Here is a 19,601-nt window from a genome sequence, read left to right on the forward strand (position 1 = left end):
GTTGGGTACCGTTACAGTTAGTTTCTCCCCTTAGACAGTTTAGCGTGCCCTGATCATTGCCTTATTGGGATCTGTGAAGATATTCCCAATTTCCTGTCTCATACTCTCCGTCCGGAGTAAAAAATAGGGGATTAGGCTTCGACTACCCTTGCAATTGTCAATCGTGGTAGTTTAAGTAGTATTAGGTATAAAATAGTTAGCGGGTGATAGATCAGATCAATATTAGACTATATACGGAGTACGGAGGACACCGCGAGAACAATAGGCTTTCTCGGGTTATAATAATAAAATTACGTAGAAAAATGTCTATGCTTTAGTCTCTTTCTTTAATTAGGATTGTCTCCGACTGTTCGAGCCATACGGTGTAGTCAAAGAGACATGGCCTTGAGATGTGATGTATACCTATGCATACTCCGTATAGGATGCATTATTGCTGTAAGGATATGACACAGGCATTTTCTATAATTTTTAATTGATTGCACTATATACTCACAGTCAGCTGAGTATCTCCAAGGGTCCTTTGCTATGGTTAAAATAACAATGGAGGAACCCCTGAGATCGGCCAGCCATATGCCCAGGTGAGTCTAAGTTCCACACCGGTGGAGATTGTAATTTCAGGGACATCTCAACGTTCATTAGAGGAAAAAAGATATAAACGTTGAGAAAAATAAGAGAAAAGAGAAAAAAAATGTATGCTTTTTGTATACAACGTAATTACACATGCCATAATCCCGTAGAAACGCTTATATCTAGATCTTCGATAGCAACAACTTCGCACCACTGCTACTCGGGCTGGGCTTCTTCTTTCCATCCTTCTCCACGACTAACGCCGAGGCCTGCTCCAGCGCCTTCTTGTTCTTCTTCAGAGTCTTGAGCAGCTCGCTCTTCTTCTCAAAGTCCTCCGACTCAGCCAGCGCGACAATAACGAAGGGGTTAGCCCCCGTCGCCCAGTCTAGGATCTCATCCTGGATCTGCGCGTACAGCACATCGTGGAAGTTCAACGCAGGCTCCACTTTCTCGATAGACTTCGAGGCCGGGTTGAATCGTCCACCCTGCACAAGAGACTTGAGAAGACGTCCCGCGTGTGCGGTATCGCGGGCTTCGGTGTGCGACTTGGCGGCCTCGGCCACGGCCGCGAGAGCGGCGGTCTTGTCGCCGTCGGCTTCGAACAGCACCTCGGAGAGGAACTGGCAGCCGAAGGTCGTCTCGAGGAGGGTAGAGGCGCGGGCAGCGATGAATTCGAGCAGTGTTGGCGAGGCGGCCTTGACGAGTTCCTGGCGGCGCATGGCCGGGTCTTTCTTCGAGGTTTCCTTGCGGACCTCGCGGACTTCTTCAAGGACCGTTTGGTCGGCCTCGGGGAGAAGCCACTTGACGCGCTCACCGGCGAAGGGGTATAGCACAGCGATACGTGCGGTCAGGTCGTTGACCTGGTAGCAGAGTTCCTCGTTGCGGGCCTCTTCGGTTTCATTCTGGTTCAAAAGCTCGGGGAAGAAGGACTTGGCGCTAAGTTTTGTGTCATCAATGACCTCGTACGCGGCAAGAATAACCTGGTGACCGTAGACGTCGCCAGCCATGGCCTTGACGATGTCGCGGAAGAATCGTATAAGCAGCTTGCGGTCTTTAGCGTTGGAGTATGCAAGCATAAGACACATCAAGCGGGAGCCGGACTGGGTGAAAGCCAAGTTCTTGATCAAGTCACCCTCTTCGTCACCCTTGATCAGCTCGATAAACTCATTCGCTTCGTTGCTGCCGGGTTTTGTGCAGAGGAAATATTGCAACATAGCATCGTGAAGCATGGTGAAACCAGTGCTCTTCTTCTGCACCAGCTGGTTAATCAGCTCGCGCAAGTAGTTCATGATCGGTCCACGCTTCTCGGGGTGGGCTTCGATGATCTTCGCGAGATCGGAAGTGGTTTCATTCTCATCTTGGAAAATGACAAACTCGGGACCGTACCACTCGCGGAGGAGTCTGGCCTTCTGTGCCCTGGTCGCAACTGTGCGGTAGATGTCGTCGAGAATCCATGAGCCCTCGGGGTGGCGGATGAGACGTCTGACATGGCCGTAGAACTCTGGGATGATCAAATCGCGGGTCTCGTCGTCTCCGTGGACAATCAACTTTCCAACCAAGAACTTAGCATATCGACTTTGCGCCAGCTCCTTGTAAGTGCCCTTCAACTCGTGCGCGATCAGTTTGCGCTGCTCAAGGTTTCCGTACTTGAGAGCAGTCTGAATGACTCGCACCGAGTCGTGCTTGAACACGAAATCCCGAACGCGGGTAGTGATGATCTCAAACAGCTCCTTGACGAGCTTCTTTCTCTGCTCCAAAGGCACATGGGACTTGCGGCGCAATTGCTCCCACAATTTCTTGGAGCGGGCGACGGTATCGGCATTAGGCTTTGCGGCCTTGCGCTCCAGCTGAAGTGCTTTTTGCTTGAGGTGGGATTCGCGAGAGTCTAAGCGCACAATAATGATTAGATGTGGCATCGTCAACGAGGCATAAATGAAACTTACTGTTGGGGTTCTTTGGGGCCTCTTTCTGCGCTCTTTCCTCCGCATTGAGTGTTCTGCCTGACTTGGGCTTCTCCTCCTCCTCGCTCACATCGGGCATCTCAGCATCGTCTGAAAGGGCATCAATATCTTCGTCCGAGACATCGTCAATGTCGAAGTCATCCTCGTCTTCGGATTCTTCCATCTGAACCTTCTTTGATGGCTTCTTGTCGCTCTTGCTGGATTTGGGGTCCTTCTTGGAGTCTTTCTTGGATGAAGAGCTCGACTTCACGGACTTGGACTTCGATGCGGAGCCTTCCTTGGTCTTGCTCCGCTTGCCATTGCGCTCTTCGCTGCCGTCAACAGCACGCTTCAATCCAGCCATTATGAAAGATGATTTCCGTAGGCTGAAGGGTATCTCCGATTGAAAAAAGTAATAAAACTGGGGTCTTTGCGAGCGGAGACTGCTCGATGTCCTGGTGGATAATTTTTTTTGGTCGCAGGCGGAGGAAGTTTTTTTGCCGGCTGTTTGCACAGTTTGCACTGATAAGATACAAAATAGCCCTGCCTTTTCAGCAAGTTCATACATGTACTAGTATGTAGCAATGTTAGTATTCAAATAACCATTTATATAGATTCTTACAGAAATAGATCGAATAATACGTGTATATGAAAGGACAGATTGCTATGGACGTTTTATGATAATAAAATGTAGGACAATGTCTCTGAACGAAGCACAGATGACTCGAGTCGCAACTCGACGGCAACAGATGTACAAAATGCTAATAAGTGACATGAGCCACTAGACTCTCCAGGGACAAGATGATGATCCCTACTGCCATCGACCAAATCCCGAATTATATTACTCTTGAACGAGTGTGGCTTGCATCACCCGAAACAAACCCGAAACGCCGTAGAGAGAATCACAACGCATTAAAGATATTTCATCACTTCATATACCACCGGGGGGTGCAGGTTCGAAGGAGGTTGCTTTCACAGATGCCAGCTCTGATCCGCCGCCACTCTGGCCGCGCTTCCGCCCAGGAATGTGGAAGCCGAAGGACGAGGTAGAAGACTTGGACCCGGATGATTGCGCATCATTACTAGAGTCACCAAACCGGGAGAGGAAGCCCTTTTTCTTAGGTTTCTCGTCATTTAATCCTACTTCTTCAAAGGCTTCTTCCTCCATGATTCCAGACTTGGTAAGGCTGATGGACTGAGTGCCCGATGGGGTTAATCGGGAGAACCGAGAGTCAAGAGAAGTTCGAGAGGGGCCAGCATCAGGATGGATGATGGGTGAGCGGGCGGAAATATCCTAGATTGAAGGGTTCATGTCAGTCGGGTTTATGCGGATCGGATCGGGTCGCGGGGCATACAAATGATCGGCGGTAAGAGTCAAAGGACTCGCGAGAGATGGAGAACGGCTCATTCTCGTCAACTAGATCTCGATGGTTGATGGTTTTGTTGGAGCCCGGGTATCGGCGCCAGAAACTCGGCCGCTCGGGGGGGGAAGGCTATCACGGTAATTAGCAGGTGTATCATACTTCCCGATCACACACAGCCTGTACCGGAAGATAGACGCCGCTGTCGTTGACCACTAGAGACCGAAGTCAGCATTGCAAGCAAGTACACAGCCACACATAGCCACAACGGGGATTCGAACATACCACTCAATTTGTACTCGGTGGGCTCATCCTGGCTATTGCGGATCGGTATGGGCGCAGGACGTTGATTTGGAGAGAGATAGTTCTCATCCACGGGAGCGGGTTCCTCATTGGGTTGGGACTTTCGTCCTAGAAAGTTACGAAATGGAGGCATGGTTGAAGAAGTCAAGTGTGGAGATTTCGGTGATTTCCCCTGTGAAGGGTCCCACGTTAGGGTGAAAGTGCCCCCCGATTCTGGAGCCTACGTCATCCAAGAAGTTTGTGAAATAATGAAGACCATCAGCCAATCAGATTGGAAGAAAATATAAGAAATATTACATAATCTTGTATCTGCCCTGACCCAGTCCCTGATTTATGTCCAACCTCGGCGCACATGCACAGGAACTGGTACTCTACATAAACAGACTACTTCTACTCAAGGAATGGATTAAATTTGCCTCATACATTCAAGCCTAACGAATAAAGCTTTAGAGCTACAAAGATCAGAAGAAGAAAAACATACCCTTCAACACCTGCAAACACCCATTGAAAAAGATCAGAACATTCCACTTCCATGGATGCCTTCGATATGTTCCATCGCAGTTCGCTTCATGAAAATAGATCCACCTGCGAACAAACTCCATAAGCAAATCAAACCCAAGACCGGCCTCAATTCAGAAGCTAATCCAGGCTTGGACTGATGCCATGCATTTCGCTATCACTTTCGTAACAGTGAGTCTCACCAGCAATTGACCTATACTGATAACGCAAAGGACGAAAAAAAGGTGACTCGGACATTGTTTGTTGTTGATTCCTTTTTGTTTTTTTATTGTGCTTTTAATTTTTGGGTTGTCAGAAGCTAAGTGGCATTGTTGGGCTCCAGAAGATTGGCACTGTGGTGGCAATCCAGAGAGCGCGAGTCGGATGGGTCGAAGACGGCGTTCTTGCGCTGTTCGATGAAGTAGGCTGTGCAGAAAAGGAATGTTAGTTAAGGAACTCCAAATATGTGCAAATCATGATACAATGTGATACGACGTACGGGTCAGTTGAATCATATCAAACCAGCGGACGGCGTTCTCGTCACTGCCGTCGACTGCCTTCAGTATACCATTGTCCGGGCGGAAGGTGGCCTTGGGAGGAATGTGGCGCATGCGCAAGAGCATCTCCAGGATGTCGGCGAAGCGGTCAGACTGGTTGAAGTAGTAGGGAGGACGCTTGTCAAGGGGCCACTGGATGGATTGTTAGTGTGAAATGCATCATGGAAGAATAAACATGGACCACTTACGCGCTGAGAAAAGTTCTCGTTGTCCCATGAGCGGAACAGCCAGCAGGTGCGTTCCACGCAGTTCAGCAGGATAATAGCCACAATGAAAGTATCGAACCAGCCGCACTTCTGGCGCTGAAGGAGTCGACGTTCCAAATCATTGATAACAAACTTGCTCAGCTGCGAGGCACGCTTCTCCATGGCGGCGCGCAACTGACTGCAGAGAAGTCCATATGATTCCGGGTCAGAGACCTCCTCGATGGGCAGACGGCCCTCGTCCGATGGCTGAGAAAGAGAGTGCAACGAGTTCGGGGGCAGAGTAGGGTTGTAGTAAGTCTTCCAGGTGAGTTCTGTGTCGACGAGAATGTGGGTCGCGACCCACAGCTCCAACACGCGTTCCAGAAGGATATCCTGTATCTATGTCAATGCACGTTCCCACGTTGAATATCAGAAAACATACCTTCTTTCCCTGGCTGAGTTCAGCCGCAAGCAGCAAAGTGGGCTTCATGAAAGGCGAGGTCTCTCGCTCGTAGAAGTAAGAAGCATTCTTCTTAATGTACATCTCCAACTTATTTGGGATGTCATCCGAGTCCGCGTCCAGGAGATAGACTTCTTGCGAAGGACCAGAGAACTGGTCATCTCCGAGGGCTTGCAACTGGGGGTCAAGTGCAGACACTGAACTGCGGTGACCCTGCAGTCCACTGAAAGTCATGAAGGAATTGCTCTCCTCGAAGTGAGTAACTTCAATGCGACCGGAGTAGTGTTCAAACTTGATTTGATTTTTGATGCTGTTAGTGTCATGGTAGGCAAGGGTAGAGTTGAGATCTAAAGTCCGAGTCAGTATATATTATATCTTCAAAAAGAAGAGAACACAAAAAACATACTCGCATTGTATAGTTCAAACTCATCGGAAAGACGGGTGCGCAGGCACGGGTGCTTCCATAGGCGGGCACTCTCCACGCTAGCGCAAGTTGTGCAAGGGGTATCGCCAGAGCACTATCAACACTTGTCAGTAATATTCACTTATCTCACACCCACACAGGTTCCAAAATCCATACAGGTTTCTTGAGCATTCGGCAACGAAGACATGCACCCTTCTTCCGCACGTCTTGAACTTCACGGCGTCGCTCTGCGGTGAAACGCCCCCGCACCTTGGGTTTCATAGGCTTGGTTGAGTTACCAAACTCGTTCACAAACCCTTTTGCCTGGGTATTTGGGTTCATCGCAATAGGGCGGGGGTAAGATGCAGCACGCTGAGTGGCAGCAGTCAACGAGGGGTCATGCTCTTGCAGGCTGTCGAAAAGAAGCTGCTCATGTGTGGACAGTTGATTCCATTGGCCTAGCTTCATATCAGAGCTAAGGTTATCACTGTCAATCGACATTCCTTGAGGGACCATCTCATTGGCGGAGGCCGCAATCATCGACAGCTGTGACTGGCGCGCATTAGAGGTAGAATCAGGCGACATGGACGCATCACCGAGGGGCGGAGACATGGATGCAGGGTGCTCGCCCGAAGTGTGACTTGGAAGGGCAGGTATACTAGGAGCGTTGGACGATTGGGGAGTTCCTGCAAATTGTTAGTGGTCAAAGGCGTGCAACAATGAACGAAAGAAAAACATACCCTCGGCATTTGCTGTACCGTCCATCTTGGGGTCAGACCCTTGCGAGTGACCTTGGAATCCCTCCGCTTCAAGCGCAGGATCAACAATCACGGTCTTGCCTCCAGCTGTCACAGACTGGGTGTATCCAGGTCCGCGCTTGGTCACGTCTGAGGCGCCGACCTGTCGCGAGGCTTCGGCCAACACGTTGAGACCGTCGAAGTTCTGTCGGTTCGGAAATCCACCTTCGGCAGACTTGCTTTTACCTCCAGCAGGGGAATCTTTATTCGAGTCACCGTCGGTCAAGTCGGGGAGTTCGTGGAGTCGCAACAACACGCGTTGGCGGTCGCGTAGGGGAATCGCCTGACATTTTTTCACCAGATGGTTGGTAAGGCTGTCAATGCGACCCTTGGGGAACACTTCTCCGCAGGCTTTGCACGTATGCTGGTAGCGATTGCTCGCGTCTTCCAGCTTGGGACCTCGGTGGAAGAACTCGAGGATGAGTTGGTTGGGTTTGCGACCCATTGTGAGGGATGGCCGTGGACGTGTTTTTGGAAGGTTTTCACGTGTCGTTTAGCGGTATAGTGACAGTGAACAGTCGGCCAGAGCAATCGACGTGTCGCTCGTTCAGACTAGGCAGTGTATCCCGCCAAGCTGATAGGTCTGTGGACTCGGATTAGAAATGGGGAATGTGGGATGTGGGAGGAAAATCACACACACAGTCACAAGGACTGCAAGGCCCAGGCTGTGAACCTCAGATAGGACCAGTAGCCTCAGAAGAGACTCGAAATGGAATTTAGAAAAACGAATCTCGAGATGATCGAGTCGATGATGTGCGGGCAAAACCAGGGCAGTAGAGGGCGGTCTGGGAATCGCAAGGGGAGGAACACGCGATGGAAGCTTCACCGCACGAAAGGCGGTGATGTCTTCAAGGCGGTAGGAGAAAGGCGGTGATGAAAGAAGAATAAGGATATCTCGATATCAACTTGGATAGGAGACGAGGGAAAGGATGAGTTGTTACGGGATGGGGTTGAAGAAGAGAAGAGGTGAGAAATGGAGGGAGAGGATTTATTAGTCACTTTGTGCCACTGTGACTGCCACTCCCTCTCTCTGAATCTCTCTCTCTCCTTCTGTATGGAAACTCTATATATGGGGAGTTATGCAAGCTGTATCATTTCTTTTTCTTTTTTTCTTTTTTTAAGGGGTTGATAATATGTGTCTACTTGATACCTAGCAATACAAATGACTGGCATACATACTACGCCTACATGTTGGAAAACAGCCAATCTAAGAATATCGTCATTCCCGTGCCTATATTTCGGTGCTTCCCCCCGGGGCCCCAAACCTCAATTTCCCCCTTTTGTGTATGGCCAATACTAACAACACTCAGAACTGATACTCTCATGAACCTATGGATGGAACCTTCATGCTCATCAACAAATACGGTGCTCGGGAGGCCGCCAGGGCACACCCAACAGAGCAAAGATCCGACGTTCGTTCCGGCCCTCAAGCAGCCGACCCCCATTCAGTTTCACTTGCTGGTTCCGAAGCACATCGGTATAAAGGCCCTTTTGGTTCAAGCACATGCCTTTCTTGCGTGCCAGCAGTCTCATACTGCGGTTGAATATATCATTCCCCGTAAAGTATATCAACGCCGCTCCGATCTCCGCATCAGGAACGAACAATAAATCGATCCGACGCCACAGGGTGGTGCCAGGTAGGGCTGATGCACCGTGCCATTTAGATCCATCCTGATGCGACGAGATGGCAAGGCTAGCCTGCAGAAAGCCACTACTGAACAATCTAGGTACAACAAGACCGAGCATCGTAATGCGGATTTGCTCAAGCGAGGCACCAGGTTTGGTGATCAGACAGTCCACGTCCCCGCAGGTGAGTGCCCCGCGGCGGTAAGAGCCCGAGACGATCACCTGCATATCCCTATCCACAGCCTGCACCGCCTTTCGCACGATCGCCCCGTGGGCTTCAACCTCCTTGCGGGGGATTCGTTGCGCGAAGTCGCTGTGGCGTTCCACCCCAATACGCTGCTGTTTAGTCAATGGAGCTCTTTCCAATAAATCCTTCAGAGACCTGTAGCCCTGTGCGACCCATTTGGAGGCCTGGGGAAGGCCAGCACCATAGACGCCGAGAAATTCTTTGATTATCAGGTCTTCTGGGGTATTATTGGTGTTCTCGAGACGACGAAGGCGGTTAGTCATGACAATTTCTTCGATTTTGTCAGCCAACCGCTCTCCGATACCAGGGATGGCCCGAGCCTGTGTTCGCGTAACAATCTTGTTTGGTTGCTTTCGCAAAGCGCTGATGGCTTTGCGATAGGCCATAACCCGCCACTGGTCTGCAGTCTGGGTGTAGTATTCCAGCATTTGCTCAAGTACCTCAATGGTTCCGCTGTTTGGGACGTCAAGCTTCGTGTCCGGATCGAACTTCTGCATACAGGCGAAACCTTTTGTCCAGTCGGATTTTCCTTTGCCCTTGCCTTCTCCGGTGGATGTTTTTGGTGTTTTCCAACTTGACTCCTCCCCTGAGCTCGAGGTTTCGTTATCGGAAGCACCAGCAGATTCGTCAACGGGAAATTCGACTGGATCCAGAGGCTGGTTGTAAAGATCAGTTCTGTGAACTTTCGCCGACGGGGAAGTAGTTTTACCAAATGACTTGTGGCCTTAGCCTCGTCTATTATATCATCCAGTGCATCTCGCTCCCGACTTCCTCTTTTACAAGCTTCTTCGGCTGCAGGTTCATGGACCGGTTCAGAGATCATATTATTGGGCACACTTTCCGGTACAATTTCTGGTAAGTCTTTTGGCAAGGAGTTTGGCGTCGGTTTCTTGACTGGCGATAAGCAACGTTCCGGAGACTGGTTTTTCTCCCGCCGCGATGGTTTCAATGGAAGAGAATCAGGAAGTGGTGGTTCCACAACTGGAGACTTCTGCTTCTCGGCAGTCGTTGGAGTTCCGTTGGGACGAAATCGAAGGTGCGAGGTATCAAGAACGGAACGAAACTGGATACATTCGGATGGATATGATTCATTGACAAGAGCGACATTCGTCTACAGCGGTTAATATTAAAGTCTGGGTATCTCGTGAATGAACCTACTGGCAAGGATTCAAGTTTGAGGTAGTTAAGGAGATCGGTCAATAACAAGTTCTTGTCCATAATCACATGAGTGACATCGGTAGCCCAATTTTGACTCCATCGTGCACCATAATCCTGCGCTCGTTGAATGCGCAATCGTCGGAATGGAGATACATCGTTGTTTGGGAAGAAGACTGGTATTGAGAGTTCAGTGAGAGTAGGCTGTGGGATATCTAGACTACTTACAAAAGACCAATCCCTTGAAGATCTGCTGGTCAACTGGGATTATCTTAGCATTATTGGTCTTTCTTTTCTTTTGAGGAGGCCCTGCGCTCTTGATAGCAGGCATAGTTCCAGCTGTCCGAGGGCGGTTCGTAGGGGCAGGCTTAGCGACAGCGAACGGACTGCCTCTCTTGCTTTGAAGGTCACACGAAGATATAGGGTCCGAATTTGCTCGAATACGCTCCGCGAAAGGAGCGACTTTGTTTGGATTGGGTTTGTCGAGTCCTTTGTCTGCAGAAGTTAGAAGATTCCCCCAGCTATCATCCTCTTCATCTTGATCATCTGAGTCATCCAGCCGATCAAGAGCCGTAAAAAAGCTCTTTTTAGTTGGAAATAGGTCCTTCATAGTAGGCTAGTCCGGATTCCAATGGAGGGGCGGCTGCCTACGCCAGGGGTGGTTCATTATATAGGCTAGACCTCGGGGGTCACTGTTACCGCACATCCATGGATGACTCGAGAGCAATGGAAGCGTAATGGTCCGAAAACTTCCTTGGGCCACTCGGACCCGTGGATGCGAGACGCGATTGACTGGCGCGAAATGGGCGCCAAGTCACGTGGCCTAATTTAGATATTCACAGAGTGACCTATAACGAGGAATATCGAATCCGTTTGGAAATAGCCCCCTTGGGTAGACCTAGGTGGTACCATAAGTTATCATTCTAAACATGTATTTCACGATCTATTACCTCCCAATAATAGAACTAGCATCGACGACTATTCCCAATTTGGAAATATTATGTCATGTGACTCTTGATTTCCATGGAAGATCAAATGCGCGGACAAGTTCGAAAGCAATAACCTCACAATCCACCACCCTACACACGGCCCGTTGACTGATAGACCGTGAGCCAATATGTGGAAATCCGCCCTCCCCACATTTGTGGCCGACCTTTCCCTCCTGCAGACTGGCCGCTGTCTAAGCTGCCAATTCCGCAACCCAGCAACTCTCTCCCAGCTACGGACCAAACCCTTTTCTCTGCGCCAATATTCCAGCAAGCCCGAGAAACCAATCGACACAAAAGACCCCGCTCCTGTGAAACGAAACATAAGAAATGAGGCACACCGCCTATCGACTGCCATCGAATTCAAACAGAACCAGTCCCAGGATGGACCTCAGCCTGGCGACGCAGACTTTGTTCCTCCAAGCCTAGATCGGCCCATCGGTAGCCCGCAAGCACCCTTAGAAGGACAGAATACAGGTATTGACACGCGGTCCTTGCGCCAGCGGCGCGACGACTTCACCAACTATGACCGGCACATCAAGCGGCGCAAGGAATTGTACGATTTTGCCTTTCCCCCTTCTCTTCTTAACACCCCGGGATATAGCCCAAATCCGGAAATAGTAGGGCTGATAAACAATTGCAACTCATAGGACAAAGCAAGTCGCCAAGCCGTATTTCCGCGAATGGTCCAATCTCCGCTTCGCCGAGGGCAAGACCTTTGTCTCGAACCCGCGGCTCTTCAAAGCCGACAGAGCCCTTTACTTCCCGAACATGCGCGGCGTAACTTTGGCAACGCCCAAGGACCCCCAGGACACCACGACGCAGCTGCGCGGCAGCATCTCTGTTGTAAACTTGTTCTCGAGCGTGTGGGCTGAGAGCCAGGTTGCGACGTTTACAGGGCCAGAGCAGAACCCGGCACTTGTGGAGGCGATGGCCAGCGGAGGAAAAATGGTGCAGAGGATTGATATCAATCTCGAGGAGAACCGGTTGAAGGCGTTTCTGGTGAAGATGTTCATGTGGCGGATGCGGCAGAAATTGCCCAAGCAGCAGCATTCGCGCTACTTCCTTGTGCAGAAGGGTTTCGTTCAGGCACTCAAGGAGACCATTGGCATGATGAATTCTAAGGTCGGCTATGTTTACCTGGTTGATTCGGAGTGTCGCATTCGCTGGGCGGGGAGTGGACCGGCTGAAAAGTCTGAGTTGGAGGGACTCAATGCTGGTGTGCGGAAGCTTATTGAGGAGAAGAAGGATGTTCTCCGGGTTCAGGATCCATCTCGCAAGTATTGATTAAGGTTGTGATGAGAAGGATTACCTGAACTGGAGCCTTTGATGTGATTTCATTCCGCTCTCGGTTGGATTTGTACATACAATAGAGAAACTGTATAATAGAAAGTATAAATAGGCGCCTTCGAGACCCTTTCACGAGAATTATCATCGATTCTGTCGCATCCCCCATCAAGGGGGACTCGGAACATGCCTAAACCCAAACGCCTTCGAGAAATCCACTCGCTAGAGAGCAGCAATCGACATAAGAACAATAAGACATAGGGACGGCGGTGTCACTGAGCTACCGCCGGAGCCTCGACTCCATACTTTACCGGAAGAACAGCAACATCAAAAAGCAGAACCCAATGAAGCATCCGAGGATAATAGCATCCCGCCTCTTCTTGTTTCCAATCTTGCCGATGAGATAGTTCATACCGGGGACACTGCCAGCAGCTCCGACAATACGCCGATTAATGTTGGCAATAGTCTCGCTCTGGACACCGAAGTTCTCATTGATGGCATACGCCTGGCTCAGCACGCCGTCCATCATACTGTGGCTGTTCTCGACTCGGCCCCGCTCTTCAAGCATGTACTCGGCCTCGGCAGCGGCGGGGTTGGATGCGCGATAGGAGCTGATGTCTGAACGGACGTTAGAGAGTAGGTTTGCGCGGTCACGCGATTCAGAAATAGCTGCGGTCAGACGTTGAAGCTCGCGGCGGTGGTCTTGGAGTATTTCGCGGTGGCGGGAGACATTGTTCTGTTTAAGGGCGGAGGCAGTGAGGGTGGCTTCGGAGTCGAGTAGACGGGATAGTTGGGCGATAACAGCCTCGCGCTGTACGGTCAATTAGTTGTCGGTGCTTTTCTCTCTGTTACATGTCGGTGAATGGACGTACTCTTTCGAGGAGGTCTTTCAATTGCGATTCAAGCCGCAGCTCCTCCTCCGTGGGTGACGGCGGAGGTTTGGTTATGGATGCAAATTGTGAATAGGTGTGGAAAAGGTTCTCGGTCTATCGTTGCATCAGTTAATATTCGTATAGGGCTCCTGATGAGGAGATATTGGTACCTGAGTTTCAAGCGACCGTGCTTGTTGCCGGAGCTGTGTCCAACCTGAGCTAGTTGAGGATGCCATGGTAGGCAAGGAATATGTATAGTTTGGATATGAAGTCACCGGAGAGATCTGATATGTTTAAGAGTTTCTTTCAGACCAACTAGTCAACGTGCAAGGGCCGAGGTGCTAGTTAACTAGTTACCTGCTTGTCTATGTACGTAAGTGCCCATGACGGGGTAAAGTGCGCTAACCAAATACAGTAATTCTCTGCCCCGGATCCCAGGCACCTTCCGCCAGAAACTTCAGGCCTCAAATTCAGGCTTTAGTGCCACCGTAATCACGTGCACCCGCTAAAGTCACAAATTCGCTTAGCCCTAGTCCCACAACCAGTCGCAAATTGACCCTCGGACATCTTCAATTCTCAACGTCGACAACCCACACAATTCAACGCCACCATGGTATGTCGTGCTGTGCTACGGCTCTGATATCAAAATGCTGATGAATCGCTCTTTTTTTGCAGTCGTCCAAGGTCAAGGCTGGTCAGCTCTGGGGCAAGAACAAGGATGAGCTCGCCACACAGCTCGAGGAGTTGAAGTTGGAGCTTAACCAGCTCCGCGTTCAGAAGATCTCTTCCGGCGCTTCCTCCAAGACTCAGAGAATGTGCGTATTCGACACCCCCCGATATTTCATTTTTTGTGCGGATGGGATTTGAAGATCTGCGGGATGGGAACGATCGAGAACCCGGGCCAGACAACGTGCAAGAAGATTACGCCAACATTCAACCAAGGGATCAACGAGGAAGAGGTGGATTACACGATCTGGCAGACCGCGCACGATACTGGGGCCATCGATATTCGAGATTTGATACTGACGGAAATTTTTTTTTCTAGCGGCGAGGTTCGCAAGTCGATCGCTCGTGTTCTCACTGTCATCAACGCCAACCAGCGCGCTCAGCTGCGTCTGTTCTACAAGAACAAGAAGTACCTCCCGCTCGACCTCCGCCCCAAGCTCACTCGCGAGATCCGCCGCCGTCTCACCAAGCACGAGCGTACCCAGACCACCGACAAGCTCCGCAAGCGTGCCATCCACTTCCCCCAGCGGAAGTACGCTGTTAAGGTATGATACTCCGACAATCCAGCGCAGGAACAGGCGGAATGAGGGTTCATAGATGTTCATCTTTGCCCTCGCCACCAAGGACCTCACCCGTCAGACGAACCGAAGCAACCGAGCACAATGCTGACGATCTATTTCCTGCAGGCTTAAACGCAGAACTTGTTCGGATATGGAGTTTTGTGGGAAGACGTTGCTGGCCTTGGACATAAGCAGGACGTGACAGTTGGATCCGAAAGCTTATGGAGGGGTCGGTTTTCTCTTTTTTTTTACATCCAAAAAATGGAATTTGATTATGTATCTAAATAGGATGCAAATCGACTCTTGACATGACATGATTTTAGACATTCTCCAAGCTTCCTTACTCTTGCTCGCATGTAAGACCAGTGACGATATCTCACGGAGATGCATAGTCTCAGGACTCGGTGATATATATTTCTACAATATACAAGTTTTGTGTGGTCCGCATTTCTAATCTACATGGCTTGAGTACAAAGCAAACATAACTGTCGGATTAAAGATATCTTGCTTTGGTCACAAGGGAATCTAATGCGAGACATCCAAATACCACCCCAAGTCTACCTAAGATTAATATAAAAATGTTTGAAAACCAATATATCCTCACATCCTAAAATAGCTAACCCGACATTACCCTCGGTCAAAGCTAGAATGCGAGCCATAGTATCCAATCTCAGCCTCGACGTTCCAAGTCTAGGTAATCCGGTTGCCATTGCCATTTGCACTCGCAGTACCAATCCCCAGAACCCCAGTATCTGTCTCAAGAACCCACATGCCCCCGCAAAGACAAGACCGCAACAGCCCCAGCTTAGCAATCATCTTGAACGACAGAAGCGACCGGGGCAGATTCGTATCACCAGAGACTTCACAGCAACGCGCACACCGGCGTTTCTTTACCGGCGCCACGCGACCATCATTCCCCAACGGCAACGGCGGGCGCAGCGGGCACTTCTTGAGGATATCGACCTCACGGTGCCTCCGGTACAGCGCCGTGCGTCGGTCATTTCCAAAACCAAGCCAGCTATAGTCCCCGAGGTAGATCGCCATGCGGTTGATCTCGGATTTGAGCGCCGGGACTGTCTGTCGGAGGAGGGTGGCCACGGCAGTAGTGAGGACTGGCGGGATGCGCGCATTAACCAGCAATTCCTTTTCCGGGCCGGGTCTTTCGGCATCGCCGAAGCCAGCGCCTTGGTAGGCGTGCTTCACGGCTGAGTCCACTCCTGCCAGGAACTTCTCATACACGTCGATTCGTACCGGCGATGATTCTAGTGTTTGGCAGATCTCTGTGTAGTAGATTCGGGAGTCGCCTAGAAGAGAGGCGGGGTTTGCGCTAGCGAAACCAGCGTGCACGCCGCGGAGGCCACGGCAGATGAAGCGGAGGAAGGCGCGCGACATGCTTGAGAGGAGGATTAGGAGGGGGAGAGAGGAAGAGTTTTTCACTGTAAAAGGGTGAGCGAAGCTGGAGTTGGTTATTAAGAGGTTCCTTACACTTCTGTGTGAATGCTTCTGAATCATCGAATACATCTTCGAATTCGTCGGCCATGTCGAAGATTTCGCTCAGAAGAAAATGAGAGAAGTCTAGTGTCCATTTGGTGTTACCCAATACCATGCGTAGAACGTCTTTTGTTTCAATTAGCAACGGATAACGATAAAATGGGCTTTCTTTGAACTCACCTGGATCATGCGATTCTGTCTGGCCTCCCTTATTATACTGGAAGAAATATGCGAATAGAACTGAGGCATGTCTGAGTTGAAGGCTTGCCCATGGCACGGCCGATGAGAGGTTGCGGCGCTTGAGTCTCCCTTTGAAGCCCAGTCCGGCCTGTAAGCTGAGACAACGAGGTATGTACGGATGGCTCATGAGTTTGTCCTGTTCGGCTGTAAAGTTGCAATTGACTGGCAGTGCACGGTACACCTCGCTGATGAATGTGGTTTGAGCCTCTTTGGGAGTTGTCAGTGGATTTGATATTATCAATACGAAGGTTTTCAAAGCACTCACCTAGTGATAGCTGCCCAAGAGCAACCATGAGTATGTCATCTGTATTATAATCAACGCCACATCCTCGACTGAATGCCAATGTCAAAGCCGCAATGGCCGCGGAAAGATTGTCTGCATGCCTCGGTCAGTATTTTTATTTCATAAAAGTGACCTGATAGGCCATCTGGAAGATACATACTCTCGTCATAGAGACCCTCCGTGGATCCAAATGAATGCTCCATCGCCCTCAGTTGCATATGTCCGTCACTATCCAGCGTGACGGCAACGCAAGCATTAGGAGAGAAAGCAATGTGAAGACCTGTCCATGTCAGTTCTAGCCACGCCACTATCGTTTAGTTTCGTACCTGATGTTTCGAGCGGGTACTGGAACCCAGCCTGGGCCAGACAGGTCACTGCGCTTGAATCGTCAAGACCGTTCAGAACGGCCATTGTCCGTGTGTCGTAGCAAGTTATTGAGCTGTCATCATGACTGACAGCCAAGACTGTCCCATGCTCTACTAAATCGACCGAGACAATGTACTTATCGCAATAAACATTCTCCAGCCTCCGCAGTTCCATTTTGGGCTGAGGATAGGTCAGTATCGATTCCACGCAACAGTCAAATATCGAGGAATGCACACCTTTGCTTGAGCGTTGCTCTTTTTTGACGTCACTTCGTCAAACTTGGGATGGAGGATCTGCGGGGCAGATTCCAAATGCCACCTGACAATCACACTCGGTGGGCCTTGCTGGTCTGGATAATCATGCATGGCGTGGAGAGGCTTCGATAAGACAGCCAGGATCCAAGGGTTAGCAGTGGACCCCGCGAGGCTATCAAACTGTCCCGGCATGATCTCTAGTCGTGTCAACGAGTATACCGAGTTCAAAAACGGCAAAGACTGATCGTGATGGTCCGGGCCCCGGTTAACGTTCAATATATTGTTAGGCATGTCGACTTTACAGTGGATCAAACGGAAGGTGGGGATAGGGAATTGGCCAGGCAGTTTTCCCTGTGCCGGCTCCCATTGTGGCGGGTTCCAGCTGATGTGCACTCTATAAAGACACATTTTCTGGCATGCGGAGTAGGTGGAGAGAAGGATCCCAGCTGTTTTGATGTGTCAGTGATGGCAGGAAATGGAGCTCCGACTGAAAGACAATACCTTGTGTTGCGGTCATGGATGCATGCGTTAATAGTCTATCCGAGTACCCTGTGTTCTTCAGTTCGGCTGGCAGCTCGGCCCATTTGCTGTCGGGGTTTTGATATATCAGCTTGATCTGGCCGGCTCTGGTCACACATATCAGTGCGCCTTTGTTGGCTGGGTGGAATGGCCCGACGGGGCGTCGACGGAAAGGCGAATATGCCCATCGGCCATTCACCTTGGCTGCTTGATGAAATGCATGCACCTATATTACCAGTTAGAGTCCTTTCACTCTTATCTTGATATATCGATGGATAATACAAGGGGACTCAACGTACATAACGCTGGGAGTTCAGCCACATCATCCCAACAACCTGGCTGCCATCATCGCCGGAGTCAAATGAGGCTTGACGCAAGCCTGTGATGCTGTTCAGTGCAATTGAAATGGAATAGATTGATACCCGACCGGAACAGTCGACAACGGCCAGTTCTGAGCCTGTTTCATTCCATGATAGATGGGCCAGTTGAGTGCCATTATGGGCCTCCAAGACTGGAGCCAAAGATGACTCTTCCCCGAGCACCCATTTGCCATCTGATGGGCGGCATTGGAGATAGCGGATAATAACCCGGATTCCGTCTGGGGAAATAGATGCAATACATCCCATCCGAGACCAGGCGATTTTCCTAGCAGATGGTTAGTGCTGGAATTTGGATGTGCAACATTTTTCCAAGCTTACTGGCAGCACCCTGATAGACGCATTTCATCTAAGCATTGTGCTAGACCTTTGATTGGGGAGGCGGTCGGCAAGCCCAGCTCCAGGGAGTTGGGTTCTCCAAAGAGATCATCCACATCGATACCGTCCTCCATGATCAAGGGCATGATATTATCGGACCACTTGTCAAATGTGTTTGATGATCAGGGAATCAATAGAGCAGCATAGCTTCATAGAGTTCCTCGCACCAATGAATATCAGAGATGGGCTTTATTATTATTTGGTCAAAGGGGGAGTGGATTCCCGAGATCGGCACCCAATGTTCGAGAAGATATCCCAAACACCAACAAGGATGTCACCGTCAATGCAGCAATTCCCGATGTCAATATGAGGGGGACCATAGACCAAATCCAGATGTTCCTATGCCGTCAGCGCCTGGACCTCCAGGGACCAACCCAGTGATCTGCTTAGTCAGACCTCGTGACACGGATCAGGTGACGGGTAGCCCTGCCAACGACCGCTGACCAATCAGGGGGAATATCAGGTGACCCACTATTTAGCAGAGCGAATCACTGCCGGTCCCTTGAACTGTCAAAACATGGAAAACAGAAAAAGAGTGGCAGGAAAAATAGAAAGAAAATAGCCAAAAATAAGAGAATAATCGGAGAAGCACAATCGGAAGTATCAAGCGCCGGATTAGGGCGTGAAAGCGCAATTGACTACTATAAACCCCCTACAAAGTACGATCAACGGGGCTTCAATGGCATCGGGGCATCAAAGACTCTCTCGCGCTGGACTACGGAGTAATTCCCTCTGGATTTCCGAAGTATACAGCGTAGCAACCTTGAAGTCTTAAACCCACAGCCGTTCGCATCAAAATAACGTCGAGTCCCGCCCTTCCCGGTTCGGTTCGCTCAAATCAATTTGCTCCTCAGCTCAACATTCCTAAATCCATTCGGCCAAAACAAAGACTGTTTTTTTATCTGTGGCCCGCTCTTTTTTCTATTCTGTTTTTCTCCGGCCCATAGAGCCCTGAAGCGCACGAGTTTCATTAATGTTCCCCCCCCCCTAACGCTGACCTCATCGTCAACTTCCTTCAGAGCTACAACTTTCGACCTACAACTATTCCTACTCTTTTCTACCCTCTCTTCTATCTATCTCGAGGTCTTACGCGTCATTGATTCTTGATTGATCTTTATTCCGCATACATTCATGATTCCTCTTTTCGAGGTTTTCTACGGTCT

At 50.1% G+C, this 19,601-nt stretch overlaps 8 protein-coding genes across 8 annotated transcripts; 2 read left to right on the top strand and 6 right to left on the bottom strand.

Moving 5' to 3' along the window:
- Positions 1-749: 749 nt before the first annotated feature.
- Positions 750-2,871, bottom strand: LCP9604111_8619 (uncharacterized protein; the record flags this gene model as incomplete). The annotated part of the gene is made up of 2 exons (XM_039076782.1): positions 750-2,452; positions 2,511-2,871. 2 exons carry the CDS (start codon positions 2,869-2,871, stop codon positions 750-752), a joined length of 2,064 nt encoding a protein of 687 aa, XP_038925363.1.
- A 567-nt stretch (positions 2,872-3,438) lies between these two features.
- LCP9604111_8620 (uncharacterized protein) lies at positions 3,439-4,304 on the bottom strand (the record flags this gene model as incomplete). The annotated part of the gene is made up of 4 exons (XM_039076784.1): positions 3,439-3,801; positions 3,863-4,000; positions 4,055-4,083; positions 4,154-4,304. 4 exons carry the CDS (start codon positions 4,302-4,304, stop codon positions 3,439-3,441), a joined length of 681 nt encoding a protein of 226 aa, XP_038925364.1.
- A 684-nt stretch (positions 4,305-4,988) lies between these two features.
- Positions 4,989-7,516, bottom strand: LCP9604111_8621 (uncharacterized protein; the record flags this gene model as incomplete). The annotated part of the gene is made up of 7 exons (XM_039076785.1): positions 4,989-5,095; positions 5,169-5,358; positions 5,415-5,804; positions 5,854-6,218; positions 6,278-6,389; positions 6,452-6,960; positions 7,015-7,516. The coding sequence occupies 7 exons, from the start codon at positions 7,514-7,516 to the stop codon at positions 4,989-4,991; spliced, it is 2,175 nt and encodes a 724-aa protein (XP_038925365.1).
- A 102-nt stretch (positions 7,517-7,618) lies between these two features.
- On the bottom strand, positions 7,619-10,709 carry LCP9604111_8622 (DNA-directed DNA polymerase IV; the record flags this gene model as incomplete). The annotated part of the gene is made up of 6 exons (XM_039076786.1): positions 7,619-7,654; positions 7,710-7,722; positions 8,675-9,600; positions 9,654-10,055; positions 10,103-10,275; positions 10,328-10,709. The coding sequence occupies 6 exons, from the start codon at positions 10,707-10,709 to the stop codon at positions 7,619-7,621; spliced, it is 1,932 nt and encodes a 643-aa protein (XP_038925366.1).
- A 507-nt stretch (positions 10,710-11,216) lies between these two features.
- Positions 11,217-12,372, top strand: LCP9604111_8623 (mitochondrial ATPase complex subunit ATP10; the record flags this gene model as incomplete). Its single annotated transcript, XM_039076787.1, has 2 exons — positions 11,217-11,641; positions 11,736-12,372. 2 exons carry the CDS (start codon positions 11,217-11,219, stop codon positions 12,370-12,372), a joined length of 1,062 nt encoding a protein of 353 aa, XP_038925367.1.
- Positions 12,373-12,679: 307 nt separating this feature from the next.
- On the bottom strand, positions 12,680-13,480 carry LCP9604111_8624 (putative vesicle transport v-SNARE protein Gos1; the record flags this gene model as incomplete). The annotated part of the gene is made up of 3 exons (XM_039076788.1): positions 12,680-13,183; positions 13,245-13,358; positions 13,415-13,480. The coding sequence occupies 3 exons, from the start codon at positions 13,478-13,480 to the stop codon at positions 12,680-12,682; spliced, it is 684 nt and encodes a 227-aa protein (XP_038925368.1).
- A 374-nt stretch (positions 13,481-13,854) lies between these two features.
- Positions 13,855-14,662, top strand: LCP9604111_8625 (60S ribosomal protein uL29; the record flags this gene model as incomplete). The annotated part of the gene is made up of 4 exons (XM_039076789.1): positions 13,855-13,857; positions 13,920-14,059; positions 14,290-14,515; positions 14,657-14,662. The coding sequence occupies 4 exons, from the start codon at positions 13,855-13,857 to the stop codon at positions 14,660-14,662; spliced, it is 375 nt and encodes a 124-aa protein (XP_038925369.1).
- Positions 14,663-15,220: 558 nt separating this feature from the next.
- LCP9604111_8626 (mediator of RNA polymerase II transcription subunit 16) lies at positions 15,221-18,512 on the bottom strand (the record flags this gene model as incomplete). The annotated part of the gene is made up of 10 exons (XM_039076790.1): positions 15,221-15,966; positions 16,016-16,147; positions 16,202-16,468; positions 16,527-16,637; positions 16,705-16,824; positions 16,871-17,090; positions 17,147-17,610; positions 17,666-17,909; positions 17,983-18,328; positions 18,382-18,512. 10 exons carry the CDS (start codon positions 18,510-18,512, stop codon positions 15,221-15,223), a joined length of 2,781 nt encoding a protein of 926 aa, XP_038925370.1.
- Positions 18,513-19,601: the final 1,089 nt, after the last annotated feature.

This window comes from Penicillium roqueforti, assembly GCF_015533775.1.
Source record: "Penicillium roqueforti strain LCP96 04111 chromosome Unknown scaffold_35, whole genome shotgun sequence".
Classification (NCBI taxonomy): domain Eukaryota; kingdom Fungi; phylum Ascomycota; class Eurotiomycetes; order Eurotiales; family Aspergillaceae; genus Penicillium; species Penicillium roqueforti.